Genomic DNA, 16377 nt, shown 5'->3' on the forward strand with positions numbered 1-16377 from the left:
GTATTAATATTGGCAAATCAGATCAGAAAATTCAGTTAGAATTCACAGCCTGTTTATTAATTGCAAATTAACCAGCTTTGGTTTCTTTCCTGAGGATAAGATAAGTTACAAGACTAGAACCCTTGAATGATCTATTCCCCAGCTTCCCTCTGTGCCTTGCTGAGTCGCTCAGTCATGCCCAACTGTTTGCGACCCCATGGACTGTAGCTTGCTAAGCTCCTTCCTCTGTGTGCCTTATATTCAGCCAATAAATATATCACCCTATTCACCTAGCTGTAGCAACCACCTGGGATCCATCTTCTAGAAAAAATTACCCTTGGACTAATGGAACTCAGATCCCATCTGTTATTATTCTTGGATTAAGTAAATTATACTCAACTCTTCCCATTCCCTGACATGGTGAGGACACCCCTCATCCAGTTGTAATATCCTACAAGTGAATTTTTGTTTTCTCCTGTCCATTTTAAAGAAGTCCAAAACGAACCTGATGTTGCTCCTAATTTCCTAGATTGCTGGTGGTCTGCTGTAGGTGGCCTGAAAATGATAGGGTGAGTCTCTACAATTGAAGAAAACAAGCCCAGATCTATGTGGATCTAGGACATCTGTCATTTGTGATGCCAAATGAATTGACAATCACAGTCTAGCAGTTAGAGGCTCAGACTGCAAGTGGGAAGAAACACGGTGGCTGTCCCACTCTTGAATACCTTCATTATTTCTCTCAAGAAGAAAGAAGTGTTCTAAGCCTAGAAATGTCACAATAGAAGATAGATTTAGCTATAGACTGGAAGCAGAGATGAACTTGAAACAAGTATCTGTGACCTAAGTGCTTGCATTTGGTGTTGGTTTGAGAGAGTTTAAAACTGACTCCCAGGATCACTAGAGAGAGAGAGAGAGAGAGAGAGAGAGAGAGAGAGCGCCCATTGAGGATGAGAACTGTCATCAAATGAATGTTCATTGGCAGACAGTATTGACTTTCATCCACTCCCCAGTTTTCATACTGCTTCATGCCCCACAGCAGAACAGGATGCGGGGGCTCTTACTATTACTGCAGCTTTAAAAGTATAGGGAGAATGTGATACTGGAAATAGGATTCTGTCTTCCCCTGATTTGTAACTCAGTGTATTCCCAATCTCTAGAAGCCCTTATACTTCCAAAACTCATACTTTGAAAAAATTCAACAGAAAGTTTTCACAGCCCTCAAAGAAATGATTTTCCATTGGAGGAAACAATGCTAGCAGCCAATGCCCTGATGCCTGCTCAAGCCAGCATCCTGAAGAATGATCAGCCAGTGAAGGAGAACTGAGGGATCACTGGTTCTCAGATAGTAGAGGATACAGGCACAAAACCTGGGTTCAGTTGCAACACAGAAGGAACTGAGGTTTTCTTGCAGCACAAAAGTTTATTATGAAGGGGGCTGGGCCAGTTTGTATTTACATGCTGGAATTCTGCAACGCTGAGTCCAGGTTGAAGTGAGGAAGAGGCTACTCTGCTGGGCACAGGTGATGTCATCCCAGGAACATACTTAGCCCTCTCTCCTGGGTCCCTGCTGCCAGACTGTGGTCTGGTACTATCAGATAGACTCCATTTCTGTTTCTTGTGCTGGAGCTGGAGGGATGATATCTTTAAGGATTTCATCATAATAGGGGCTAAATACCTGCTGATTGTGACGCATCAGATTGAAAAACTTCCAACCCAGTTTTGTCAGCTCCCCCTTGATGAAAATAAGGCCAACAGGGAAGTCTAGCAGAGACTCCTGCATCCCACGAACCAAACAGCCTTTGAGAAACAAGTGGATCCGCTGATCTGTGTGGAAGAAAAGAGTTAAAAGGGAAAGATCAAAGAGATTTCAGAAGAAATTCACAATGCCCTTGCACTCTCTGTTCACCTGTGTTTAAATTAACACATTTTCACTGACCTACCCACTCATTCAGGTAAAACACGTTAATGAGATATTTTTTTTCTTTTTTTTGGAAGAAGGAATGCTATAAAGCTCCTAAAAGCAATGCATTATTGAAAGATGCTGAGCCAATAAGTTTCTGGCTTTTTATAATGTTAGGGGGTGCTAAGTGAGCCCCCGACGTGTGTGACCTAACAAAAGGATCCTAGACATTGTATGTGAAATTCTAAGGGCACACATTGCAGCCAGTGTACCAACTCTGGGTCCATACAACCATGTCAGACTTTGTCAAGATGCAAAAATTAGAAGCAAGGTGGTCGAGTTCACTGCTTCCATTCTTGCAGGGAATATATCCTTCAGCCTAAATTAGCATCAGTTCCTTAGAGGGAAGTAGGGACCGTCATGGTAACTTAAAGCATGGGATAGAGAAAAGGTTTCCCATCACAGGTCTTGGGTTATGGTTAGAGAATGACCAGGAATCACTCAGCACTAGCACCTGCAAGTTACACATCCTAGCTGACCTTAAAACCATATGTTCACTCTTCAAACTGAAAGAGATCTATTTCAATTCTGCACATTATACATAAGGAAACTAAAGCCAAAAGACTTTCCCAACAACAATTCCATTTCTGAATGTCTTCACAACTGACTTCCAGGCTTGAATCCACCTTCTTACCTTCCACATTCTTGCCACCCCTTTCCAGCCCCACCACCATAGGAGGACTCTTACCAATGATGCTACGAACACGGTTCTCTTTCTTGGCGATGTTCCGAAGTTGGCCTCTAAGAGAGGCTTTCTTTTCACTACTCAGGGCAGTTAGGCCCATGTCTTTGAGGCGTTCATGGATTTTCTGAGACACTTGTTCACTCACACTCACCATAGCCTCTTCAGGCCTAGATAATGAAGGACAGAAAGCAGAGTGGCCTTGGCACAGGGGCAAAGCCCAGAGAGTCCAACACCAGAAGCCAGGTCCACTCACAAAAGAATTCCAGCTCTCCACCACTAACAGAGGACCCAGCATTTCAAATCATTTCATTGTTATCCTCAAGATGTCAACTATTTCACACATATTAATTCATACATATTAACTAATTCATACTATTCTCCACTTCGAATGAAACAAATTGGACAAGGGTTCAGTTCCATTCTTGGAACTACTCAGTATTCTTTAGTCCCATAAACTTTATTCAAATTCTGTTTTAAAATTTCTTAAGCATTTTCCATAGCTGTCTTCCCTACTTCACCAATTAACTTGTAAATATATTGAGATCTGAACTTCCAGTTCTTTGTACTTCGGCTGAGGTGCTCTGCATGAAGCAAATTATGGATGCATATTGACCAAGGGATCAACTTCTGGATATACATACACAAATCCAGTGTTACTTATTTAAGTATATAATGACTCATTTTTAGCAAACACAGGACTGAATCATTCATAGCAAACTAGTTTCCACACTCACCTCCTTGGAAATAGGTTTTGTTTCCATCACAAGCCTTAATACAATTTATCAAAAGACACCAACAACCTTTGCAGATGATGCCCAAGGTCTTTTGCGTGGTTTATGATAAAGAATAAGGCAGTAATACATTAACTGCCTAAGTTCCAAAACCAACATACTATTTTCAACTCTCAGAAAGATTTAGGAAATTTGTTGTTGCTCATGTTGTATAGTCTCTAAGTCATGTCTGACTCTTTTGCAACCCCATGGACTGTAGCCTGCCAGGCTCATCTATCCATGGAATTCTCCAAGCAAGAATACTGGAGTGGGTTGCCATTTCTTACTCCAGGGGATCTTCCTGACCCAAGGTTCAAATCTGGGTCTCCTGCATTGGCAGGCAGACTCTTTACCACTGAGTCACCAGGAAAGTCTCTATGAAGTTTACCTGGAGTTAAATTCCTCCACCAGGGCCTTGGTTATGCGTTTCAGTTTATTCACAAATTCAGTCGAACTGAATAAAGCACTACCAGAGAAACTTCTGGCCACTAGCAAGACTGAGGCCAGAATGGCCAACTGCTTCAACTGGGACTCCATGTCTTGCAGCCGGATTTTATCCATTAGCAGAGTCTGGTGAGATAGGGAAAAGCAAGCTGTCAGAAGAGTGTTTTAGTAAAGGTATCAAATACAAAACAAAAAGGCAATGTTCTTATATATGTTCCTACCTCGGGAAACTCTTTACTGCCAAGATCCCAGAGAAGAAGGTTCAGGTAACCCTGGTATAGCACCATTGTGGAACTGGGAAGTTGTGGGTTGTCCACTGCCCAATTTGGAGATGAACGGGCCATGCTGGAGGAGCTGGGAGAGTCAGGAGAACTTGAAGGTGGTGCAGTGAGGTCTAGAGCTGTTTTGGTTAGCCATTTTGTGGTGCAATCAAGGAGATCTATGACATAGAAGGGAATATGTAAATATCTTCAAACACCAAGGCTTGAAAAGTAAGGTTTGAAGATATATTCTTCCTCAATAAATAAGTGATTTTATACATCTTTTCTCTTAGAGAAATGTTCCTTCTTCCTATCCCATGCCCTCACCCCGTCCAATAGGGAGAAGCTATCTATTAAAAAAGAAAAAAATAGAAAGTACCCTATCACTGTAAGAAATCAGACCCAAAGTCAAATCTCCCCATCTCCTGTCTTTAAATTTTGAACATACTGGGTTGCTTGTTGAGGAGTTCCTGGAATTTAGCCCGTTCATACTGGATAGAGTGTTCCTTCAGGTAGGGGCGGAGGCTCTGTATAGTATAGTTCACCATGTCCATTTTCATCAGGCCCAGAACATGGAAGATGCCCCTGTCAGTGGAGGAAAAATCAAATGCTTACACTCTGAAAGGTAATCTAGTGGAGTGAGGTGGAACTCAAGCTAAGAGTCCTAAAATCACAATATCTTAGAGTAAAAAATGGCCTTAAAAACCACAGTCCTACTTCAATTTACAAATACAGACATTGCACCAGGGACCCACAGCCACAGAGTGAGTTATTATCAGAGCTAGGAACAGATACATCTTCTGGCCTTTTGGTTACCAGTCTAGCATTCTTTCCACTGTAGCTACTCCATCTCAGAAAAATGACTAAAATTCTAACTCTCTGTGGGTAGTTGGGATGCTGGTGGTTGAATTTCTAACTCATTTGCCCTATTACTTTACCTCTGGGTCTTGGTTCTTCTATCTGTGAAACAATGATCATTCTCATTCTTGTTCCCCCACAGGGTTTGAGTTAGGATACATAAGAAATCATCTGCGAAAGTGCCGTTTGAAATATCCCAAAGAAACAGTTACTGTGCTCTAGTGTCTAGACAAGAATACTGGAGTGGGTTGCCATTTCCTTCTCCACAGGGTCATCCCAACCCAGGCATCGAACCCTCTTCTCTTGCATCTCCTACTTTGGCAGGGGGATTCTTTACCACTAGTGTCACCTGGGAAGCCAGTATCTTAGCAGCATCATTTCTTAGAAAGTGTCCAAACGATCTGAAGATCATCAAAAGGGTTCTGAGAATCCATCCTTTGAAAATAAAAGCCAATACACCAGAGAGGAGCAACAGAGGTATTAGTCCGTTCTTCAGTATAGAAGAGCTAGGCAAGCCAGGGGCTGTAACCCAGTATCTGGCCCAGAGTTTTCTGGTACAGTGTCTAAGACAGGATACTACATCTAGCGTTCAGGAACAGTACATCTAGTTTCTCACCTCAGTAACTGCACAGGATCTGTTATGCTCTCTAGTTTTCGCACGGCTTCATCTCGGACTGGTGCACACAGCAGGGTCATCAAATTAAGAATGTACTTGGAGAGATGAGGGACATCCAGGGCCCCATGCTCTGCTTCTTGCTTGAGGAGATCTATGTCCAGGGCTTCTTCAATCTCATTTCTTAGGCTGTTCTGGCGTGGTAATAGCAGTGATAGCAATATCTTCCCAGAAAAGAAAATCAATGGAGCCAAATTATTTAGAACCCCAAACACTCTTTGATGAACAATCTCCTTAAGGCAGAGGCATGCCAGCCTATGTCTATTGGGCCTCCAGAAACTAGGTTTCCCAATTGCATATACAGAATATTATTTGTCTGTGTCTAGCAGCCAGTAATAATTTAAGGCTTCATTGGCATTAGGAGTAACAGTAGTGCTGTACTCTTTTTCTTGGCAGAATGAGATAAAGACAGGAAGAAAACTAACTGATAAAAACAAATGCAGGATACAAAAAATATAAAATACATACCATCACAAGGTAATGGGATATTCTTTTTATAAAACTTTTTAGTTTGTATTCAGGTAGCCAATTAACAACATGATAGTTTTAGGTGAACAGCGAAGGGACTCAGCCATACATATACATGCATCCATTCTTCCCCTAACTCCCCTCCCATTCAGGCGGCCACATAATATTGAGCAGAGTTCCATGTGCTATACAGTAGGTCCTTGGTTATCCATTTTAAATATAGCCTTGTGGTGGTGAGATATTCTTAATAAGGGATAAGGACATTATTAGATTGTTTGACTACAAAGGAAAAAGATGAAATAGGCAGAGAAACCTTTAAGTGTCACTCAAAATAATCTTTTCACTCTAAAGTATAAGTTTCTTGTTGGCAAAGGCTCTCTTATGTATCTATGTGCTTCTGAAACACAGAAAACATAATGGGAGTTAAGCGAAAATCTGTTTAATTGAATGACATGCTGTGTTGTTACAGCAAAATCTCAACTTTCAAGCTTCATCTCGTACAAATAAAATGGAAGTTTCTTCATATTATCTGTTCAAGTAGTGGAACATATGTAGAAAGGAAACTTGTGCAAGCAGGCTAAGTCATGTCTGACTCTTTGCTACCCTATGAACTGGAGCCTGCCAGCCTCCTCTGTCCATGGGATTCTCCAGGGAAGAATACTGGAGTGGGTTGCCATGCCCTCATCTAGGGCATATTCCCCACCCAGGGATCAAACTCAAGTCTCTTACTTCTCCTGCCCTGGCAGGCGGGCTCTTTACCACTAGCATCACTTGGGAAGCCCCAAAATAATTCCTGTTTATCAACAATTAAAAGGTCTGGGATTTTTTTTTTTAAAGGACTTCCCTGTGGTCCAGTATTTAAGAATTCGCCTTGCAATACAGGGGACACGGGTTTGATCAGAGAAACTAAGATCCCACATGCTGCAGGACAACTAAGCCCACAAGATGCAAGTGCTGAGCCTGCGCATCACAACTAGAGGGAAGCTCATGCACCGCAGTGAAAGACACCCCATGCCACAACCAAGATCTAATATCCGCAAATGGGAAGTTGGTTACTCACCTCCTTAACTTCTTTTAGGAGTTCAAGTGCACCAGTGAAGTCAGCTGGAGTATTTGATAGCTGGACTTTCAGATGGTCCCAAAAAGCCTTGTACATTGTCTCCATAATCCTGCCTTCCAGACTATAAGAAGATTAAATGAGTAACTTGCTCTTTACCCAGAGAGTTGATATAGGTTCCTAATCTAAATCCCAAACATCATTTAAGATCATGAAAGACCATTATGTTGACAGGGCAGGAGCTATGTTTAGACTTTAGAAGAGTTGAATAAAGTGAGTTTAGTCTCAGATGCAAAGGCACTGGTCAATTTCTCTCAGAAGGATTCCTCATGGTTCCAGAAAAGCTCTCCTTCTAGTAAGAAGAACCAAGAAGTTGCATTTGAGGCCCTGAGTTCTAGCCTTGGTTCTTCCTCTGACTTAAATGTGTGCCTTGGTTTTAATACCTGTAGACTTACACCTTTGAACTAGATGATCTTTTCCCTTCAGCCTTAAAATCCAAGAAAGGATTTTCATTCTTGATAACACTTGAAAATCTTATGTGCACCTCCAACTCATTATCTTCCCTTCTCAAACCTGTGTCTTTTCAAACAAATCATAAAGTTTACATTTTTCCCATTAAAAATAGAATAGTAATGCATGCTTTTGTCAAAATTTTAACAAGCAATAAAGAGGTAAATGGAAAAAGTCAAAGTTCCTTCCCCAACACACCAATCCCATTTGTGAGATGTCACCGTTATCATCTAATGCATAATAATTAGTTCTCTTCATCCTTTTAATGCACTTGGTCCCCAAATTACAGAGATTTTGATTCCTAAATATGTCTGGAATCCATCTCCTCCTGCCATCATTTCCTACTTGGACTATTGCAATAGTCTAGTAAGGAGAAGGCAATGGCAACCACTCCAGCACTCTTGCCTGGAAAATCCCATGGATGGAGGAGCCTGGTAGGCTGCAGTCCATGGGGTCGCTAGGAGTCGTACACGGCTGAGCAACTTCACTTTCACTTTTTGCTTTCATGCATTGGAGACGGAAATGGCAACCCACTCCCTGGGTTCTTGCCTGGAGAATCCCAGGGACGGGGGAGCCTGGTGGGCTGCTGTCTATGGAGTCGCACAGAGTTGGACACGACTGAAGCAACTTAGCAGCAGCAGCAGTAAAGGTATTCCAGCCCCCAGTCAAAGTCTTACTGCCACAATGCCACATATTCTTGCTAAGGCCAATGATATTTCTAAGAAAAAAATCTGATCATAATGACATGATCATTTTCCTCAGATATCTGGGAGAAGGCAATGGCAACCCACTCCTGTGCTCTTGCCTGGAGAATCCCAGGGACAGGGTAGCCTGGTGGGCTGCCCTCTATGGGGTCGCACAGAGTTGGACACGACTGAAGCGACTTAGCAGCAGAACCTCCCTATCACCAGGAAGATTTTCTTGTTGTCATTGGTGTTTAGTAGTTAAGTTATGTCTGAGTTCTTTGTGACCCCATGGACTATAGCCCTCCAGACCCTTCTATCCCATGGGATTTCCCAGGCAAGAATACTGGAGTGGGTTGCCATTTCCTCCTCTAGAGGGTCCTCTTGACCCAGGGATTGAACCTGAGTCTCCTGGATTGGCAGGCGGATTCTTTACTGCTGAGCCACCAGAGGAACACCAAAGTTGTTTAGTTGCTAAGTCGTGTCCTCATCTTTTTTTGTGAACCCATGGACTATACCATGCAAGGTTTCTCTGACATCCTCTATCTCCTGGAGTTTGTTCATTGAGTCGGTGGTACTATCTAAACATCTCATCCTCTGCTGCCTCCTTCTCTTTTTGCCTTCAATCTTTCCCAGCATCAGTGTCTTCTCCAATGAGTAGGCTCTTTGTATCAGGTGGCCAAGTTACTGGAGCATCAGTCCTTCCAATGAATATTCAGGATTGATTTCCATTAGGATTGACAGATCTCCTGCCAGATCAAGGGACTCGCAAGAGTGTTCTCCAGAACCACAATTCGAAAGCATTAATTCCTTGGTGCTCAGCCTTCTCTGTGTTCCACTTCTCACATCCGTACATGACTACTGGAAAAACCATGATTTTGACTGTATGGACCTTTGCTGGCAAAGTGATGTCTCTGCTTTTTAATATGCTGTCATATTAAATATGTTTGTCATAGCTTTCCTTCCAAGGGCAAGCATCTTTTACTTTCATGGCTTCAGTGACAGTCTGCAGTGATTTTGGAACCCTAGAAAATTAAATGTGTCACTGCTTCCACTTTTTCCCCTTCTATTTACCAGGAAGTGATGGGACTGGATGCCATGATCTTAGTTTTTTAAATGTTCAGTTTCAAGCCAGCTTTTTCACTCTCCTCTTTCACCTTCATCAAGAGGTTCTTTAGTTCCTCTTCCCTTTCTGCCTTTAGAGTGGTATCATCTGTATATTTGAGGTTGTTGCTATTTCTCCCAGCAATCTTGATTCCAGGTTGTGACTCATCCAGCACAGCATATCTCATGATATGCTCTACATATAAGTTAAATAAACAAGGTGAAAATATACAGCTTTGACATACTCCTTTCCCAATTTGGAACTAGTCAGTTGTTTCATGTCCAGTTCTAACTTTGACTCAAAAAGGTCCAATTCTAACCTTCTGATCATGTGAAATGAGTGCAGCTGTTTAGTAGTTGGAACATTCTTTGTCATTGCCCTTATTTGGGACTGGAATGAAAACTGACCTTTTCCAGACCTGCGGCCACTGCTGAGTTTTCCAAATTTGCTGGCATATTGAGTGCAGCACTTTAACAGCATCGTCTTTTAGGATTTGAAATAGCTCAGCTGGAATTCCATCACCTCCACTAGCTTTGTTCATACTAATGCTTCCTAAGGCCCACTTGACTTCACACTCCAGGGTATCTGGCTCTAAGTGAGTGACCACATCATTGTGGTTTTCCAAATAAGACTTTTTTTTTTGCATAGTTTTTCTGTGCATTCTTGCCACCTCTTCTTAATGTCTTTTGCTTCTGTTAGATCACTACTGTTTCTGTCCTTTATTGTGCCCATCCTTACATGAAATGTTCCCTTGATAGCTTCAGTTTTCTTGAAGAGGTCTCTAGTCTTTCCCATTCTATTGTTTTCCTCTACTTCTTTGCATTATTCACTTAAGAAGACCTTCTTGTCTCTTCTTGCTATTCTCTGGAACTCTGCATTCAGTTGGGTATATCTTTCCCTTTCTCCCTTGGCTTTCTCTTCTTTTCTTTTTTCAGCATTTGTAAAGTCTTCCCAGACAACCATTTTACCATCTTGCATTTTTTTCTTTGAGGTGGTTTTGGTCCCTGTCTCCTATACAATTTTATGAACCCTAGACCACCTAAAATGCACCTATTCATATCTAAAAACTCAACTCAACATTACCTCATCAGGAAGGTTTCCCAGACCCTCCTCGGCAGCTAAGCAGGAATAAGGAACTCCATATACTAGATGTGAGAGAACTTATCACTGCACAGGAACTATGTACTATTTGACTATCTCACCTACAGAAGCTTCGTAATGGCAAAGCCAGCATCATACTCATCTATATGCCTCCAACATTTAACATCCAGCCTTCCACTTAGTACATATTCAATAAATGTTTGTAGAATACATATCTGACAATGAGATTTCTCTTAGGAATCCATAACTCTAATTAGCATCACTTTATAAGTCCAAAGATAAAAGCAGTCATTGATTACCTATAGATAATAGGTAACCCTCAATTGTATTTCAGTATCTTTTCTGGTATACTTCTTGCATTACTACACTAGAATAAGGCTGTTAACAAAACAATGAAGATCGAGTTCCAAACAGTGAGATGGCCAAAAAGTTCCTTCGGTTTTTAAATTAAAAATAAAGACACATTTCTCATTTTCATCAACCACTTTACTGAACAACGTATTCACCATTTTGTTCCACTACCTCCTCCATTTTTCAGACAATTTTGTAACTTAATCTTCCCCAAACTTTTTATCTTTTTGAGCAAATAACTAACCCAAGTTCCTTTTAAGTCTTTCGGGGAATTGAAACTTTTTTCCATTCAAAGAATTTTGTAAAGACTGAAATCAGCGGACATCAGAAGGTGCAATGTCTGGTGAATACACAGATGCATCAGAACTTCCTAGTCAAACTGTAACAGTCCTTGCCTGGTCATCAAAGAAACATGCAGTCTTACACTATTCAAATGGAAGACAATGTGTTTTCTGTTGACTAATTTTGGATGCTTTTTGTTAAGTGTTGCTTTCAATTGGTCTAATTGGGAGCAGTACTTGTGATTAATTGTTTGGTTTTCTGGAAGGAGCTCATAATGGAGGACTCCTTTCCAATCCCACCATATACACAACATCACCGTCTTTGGATGAAGACCAGCCTTTGGTGTGGTTGGTGGTAGTTCATTTCAGTTGCCCCATGATTTCTGCTAATCCACATTATTGTACAGTATCCACTTTTCATCATCTGTCACAATTTGTTTTAAAAATGGAACTTTTTTACCTTTCTTGAAAAAATAAACCATAATATGCCAAAATGTTGCTTTTTTCTTCTATCTTCAATATTAAAATTGCTACACAAAAATTCAGCAATTTTGAATTTTTTAAAATGCATGCTGATACCACCACCACCACCACCACCACCAAAACAAACAAACAAACAAACAAAAAAAAAACGCATGCTGATATGACAGTTGTCACAATACAACCTAATAAAATTGTTTGAAATGAAATTAAAGTCAACTAAATGCTACGAGAGCCACCTTACAGGAAAAACTGAACAAACTGGCCAGTTCAAGAGTATTATGCCCTCTGCTTCATTTCCCCACCCTTCATCGCCACTACAACCCCTCAGCCACTTTAACAGATCTTCACTCTCCTTGTTTCACTTTCTCTGCACCCCTGCCAGCAAAAAAATAAATCTAACTAAGGCTCCAGGGACAGTGAAGGCAGTGTTGGAAAACTAAGGGAAGAAACTAAGAAGTAAAGATCAAGAGACACTGACAGAGCAAGGTGCTTAAGTGATAGGATACCTCAAGTGGCAAAATAGATGTCACTTTTAAAGCTGGGAAAATAGAATGTTATATGAAATATTGGGTTAAACAAAGAAATTTACTCATTTAACTATTAACAAACTACTAGAAGTATTTATGGAGAAGGAAATGGCAATCCACTCCAGTGTGCTTGCCTGGAGAATCCCAGGGATGGGGGAGCCTGGTGGGTTGCCGTCTATGGGGTCGCACAGAGTCGGACACGACTGAAGCGACTTAGCAGCAGCAGCAGCAGAAGTATTCAAATCATACTCCCTGAATGATTCATGTATGTATTGCAATATCAATACAATTAATAAGAACCAGAATAAAGTGTGATTTTAGAGGGGCAGTGTTTATTAATGGGTTTTGATCTTGGTTCACAGAATTTTTGTTAAGCTGATTATGAAGCAGAAATGTTCCCTGAAAGCTCTTATCCCATGAAGAGTTGGAAATACCACTATTAGAAAAGAAATAATTTCATTTGTACTGGATCAATCTATAGACAGTTAAGAGAATAACTACTAGTAGCTACTTTCTCCAAAGCTGTCTAAGAAGATGTGGAATTCACTGAGTTTCACTATTAAATGAGAGACCAAAATGAAAGTTCTGACAATAATTTCATTAATTTATTCCCTGCTTAGATAAATTTTTTCTGCTTTCAGTCTGTAAAACTAATAATTACACAGATTACTCCTCTGTTTCATTTGTTGGTACCATTTAAGACATACTAAAACATCAACTGTATTAATAAAAGTGCTTCAAAGTCATTTGTGCTGTGTACATATGCCAGGAGGAATAAAATGGAAAAAACAGAGTTGATACCTGTTGGGAGGTAATACACTGTCTTCCATGTAAAAATCTTGATTTACCACGATTTCATGAGCAATGCTGAGCTTAGAAATTTCGTTAACTGTCTCTATCAGATCCGTGACAGAACGTACTTCAGGTTGGCTTGCTGGAAAAAAAGCATAGAGATCAGTAAACAGGGAACCCACACAAATAGAATTGCTTTTCATCAGAGATCCACTCAGCCAAATAACTTCCTCAAATTTAGATTATCAAACAGATCTTTAAAAAAAATTTTTTTACTTATCAAACAGATCTTAAACAGATTCACTCGATCATTATAGTGTTTGAGGTTTTCTGAACTCTTTGCTGTTCAACAGCTCTAGAAACTTGCAGAGAAGTCAGATATGAGGAGAAGTTACCTTATAAAAGACAAAAAGTGAAACTTTTTTCAAAAACTTTTGCCTAAACTGTCAAAACAATAAATGAAATATAGCAAAGAAAAAATGAATAAGTTGTGGTTTATAAAATAAACCTTTAGCTAGAATTTACTTTTTATACTTACTGTTTTATCTACAGATTAAAAAATATATTTTTTATCTGTCATTGGTTGAAACTTCAGGTGCAGAGAGCCAACTGTATAATGAACTCATAAAATGGTTCCTAAATCCCTTTTCTACCTCTGATCAGAGGGGAAGAGACATAAAATGACAGTCACCTTACAGACAACACCATAAGTATTAGTGGCTCTAATTTAGAGCCATATGGCTCTAAAGCTGAACCATTCTTAAAACATTGTTCCAAAATCTTAGGATTCCACAGACCAGTAAAATTTCACACACAAAAAATGAGTGACAGTAATATGCCAATTTTAATTTTTCCACATATGGGTGTTGTGACAAAAAACCCACCTTACCCTAATCCGAATAATTATTTTGTGAGAAAAATTATATTTTAACATCTTAAAAAATAGTCAGAATTCAGCAATCTTTAAGTTGCATCAATTTATTTTTAAAACCTATGATATTTTTGCTTTATTTACTTCAAGATTGGTAAGAACTTTATTACACACTCTCACAGGAATTTAAGAATGACTTTCTGAGTTCATTATACAGTTGGCTCTCTGCACCTGAAGTTTCAACCCATGGCAGATAAAAAAAAATATATATGTTTTTAAATTTCAGAAAATTCCAAATGGCAAAACTTGAATTTGTTCCATGCTGGTAACTATTTACATATAATTTATATTGAATTTGGTATTATAAGTAATCTAGAGATGATTTATATTATACAGGAAGATATAAGTAGGTTATATGCAAATACTATACCATTTTACATAAGGGACTTGAGCACTATGGATTTTGGTATCCTGAGGGACGAGGTGAGGAAGAGTCCTGGAACCAATCTCTTGTGGATACAGAGGGATAGTTGTACAGACTATTTAGTTACAGAGAGATAATTGTAAGCACACACAGTAGTTACAACTATTACTTGGTATATAAAATAAAACTATTTTCTCTCACTTTCAACACTGTTCCATAATTTATTCAAAAAGAACTACTTATAACCAAAAATATAAGACTCATCTAAGAACCCTAAAACTTCACCAAGGAGATGGTCTACTTATGCAAATTTACTTCTCATTTAAAAATTTTTCAACAGAAGTTAGTATCATCAATCCATATCTCCTTTCCACTCTAACTAAAAAGCTATATATGTTGAAATCTATAATTTATTCAATTCATTAAGTCATTTATTTGAGAGACACTATGAATTAATAATTGTTCCACTCCGTTTACTAACAGTGACCCTAAATGGCCACTAGAAAAACATACATGATTCAACAATATTGTGGCTTCCAACTATTTTTCTCATTTCTGTCTTCAAGAGTTTAGATCAAGTCACTACATTTGGACAGATCTTCAGATTTATGTTTGGTTGAATTCACTGGCAATTTTCACATGAGAATTGCAATTTGAGTTCATACGAGACTGGACTAGTCAAACAAAAGTCTCAAATAAATGCCTACCACAAGGTGTAGAAGAGACCTCATGCTTCTATGTATCTGTTACTAAAGATCTCAAACATTACCCTAGAGCAGTGATAATTCTTATGTCAACAAAGTGCTTTGGGAGTGGACAGAACACAACTCCAGCACTAGGTAATTAGGATTCTCTCAAATCCATTCTAGATTTATCATTTACAATCTATAAAATCAAAATATAAGAATGCTACCAATTTCCCATGTTTGGAACTAACTCACACACACTCTAGTCTTGTCAAACACAAGTCATTATGTTTTGTTGGCCTCTTTCTCTAGAGTTAAAATATCTTGCAATTTCATTTGACAATCGGGGACCTAGGTCCAATATGTAAAGATTAGAGGGGGGAAAAGACAAGAAAAAGAATAATATGATAGAGGAGTTAGCAGAAGGATGAGTAGTGAAAAACATAAGGTTGTGAGAGCCTTCTATGCTCCTTAAAGGCACTTAAACCACATGCTATCTATTCCTTTAACCTAGCTGCTATCGAGCACTACCCAAGGAAATGATGATAGAATTCCAGACCTACCAGCAGAGTGGTCATCTAAACAGGAGCTCTGGTTTTCTTGGGTCTGCTCTGGTGTTTCAGGCTTATGGGCTCCACTCTCTGCTTCATTGGAATCATTCTGGGGCGCAGTTTTTTCCATCTTGGGCATCTTGATGGTATCTGGAATTGGGGCAAACAGAAGAGGCAAGCTGTTAGTGGTGGAAGATTTGGCTCTAATACAGGGAGGCAGACAGGAGGGCTCTTCAGTTGCCAGTCTGTGCTTTGACTGAGTCTGTGGCTCCAAGTTGAGGTTGGGGACAAGGGTTTCAACGGTCTCTTTTGGGAAAGCTAGGTTTCTCAAATAGCCTTGACGGAAGGAGAACAGTGACTCTAGTAGAGTCGCCTTTCCTGACATTCAAGAAAGTTAGCATTGGGTAAGAAGGAGAGAAAATCAAGGCCCAGAGATGGACAATAACTTCCTCAAGAGACTTCCTCAAACTCAGTTGTCTTTAATTAGTCTGGCTATAACCCCCTTTCTCCTTAACTTCTGCCCCAGACTTGCCTTTGGTTATGAAGAGGCCTGGCAGCTGGACTCAGGCAGCAAGACACCCCCACAGCCCTCGGGACTCCAGCCCCTCACCTCAGCCCAGCCCTCGACCAGCTGCCCCACGGTGGTGTGCGGTGGTGTGCGTTAGTGAGGCCCCTCGGCCTCCCCAGTGCTGTCCTGGGGCATACCATGGGGGACCGGACAGGAGGGGAGATCAGCAGGAAGGGGCTGGACACAACTGTGGAGATGATGAAACCAATTCAGCATACACCCCCGCCAATGACTCTAGGTAGAACAGTCCGAAACGTGAAAACAAAGGGTGTCCAGGTAACATAAAGGGT

General features: G+C 40.2%; 1 protein-coding gene across 1 annotated transcript; it reads right to left on the minus strand.

The window, feature by feature from the left end:
* Positions 1-1379: 1379 nt before the first annotated feature.
* LOC101122504 (T-complex protein 11 X-linked protein 2-like) lies at positions 1380-16179 on the minus strand. Its single transcript, XM_012107718.5, has 10 exons — positions 16130-16179; positions 15532-15669; positions 12997-13129; positions 7158-7278; positions 5573-5793; positions 4547-4683; positions 4060-4277; positions 3783-3964; positions 2628-2791; positions 1380-1803 (listed from the first exon to the last, which is right to left on the minus strand). The coding sequence occupies exons 2-10, from the start codon at positions 15656-15658 to the stop codon at positions 1571-1573; spliced, it is 1536 nt and encodes a 511-aa protein (XP_011963108.2). The 5' UTR covers positions 15659-15669; positions 16130-16179; the 3' UTR covers positions 1380-1570.
* Positions 16180-16377: the final 198 nt, after the last annotated feature.

The sequence above is a fragment of the Ovis aries genome, chromosome X, assembly GCF_016772045.2.
Source record: "Ovis aries strain OAR_USU_Benz2616 breed Rambouillet chromosome X, ARS-UI_Ramb_v3.0, whole genome shotgun sequence".
NCBI classification, from domain to species: domain Eukaryota; kingdom Metazoa; phylum Chordata; class Mammalia; order Artiodactyla; family Bovidae; genus Ovis; species Ovis aries.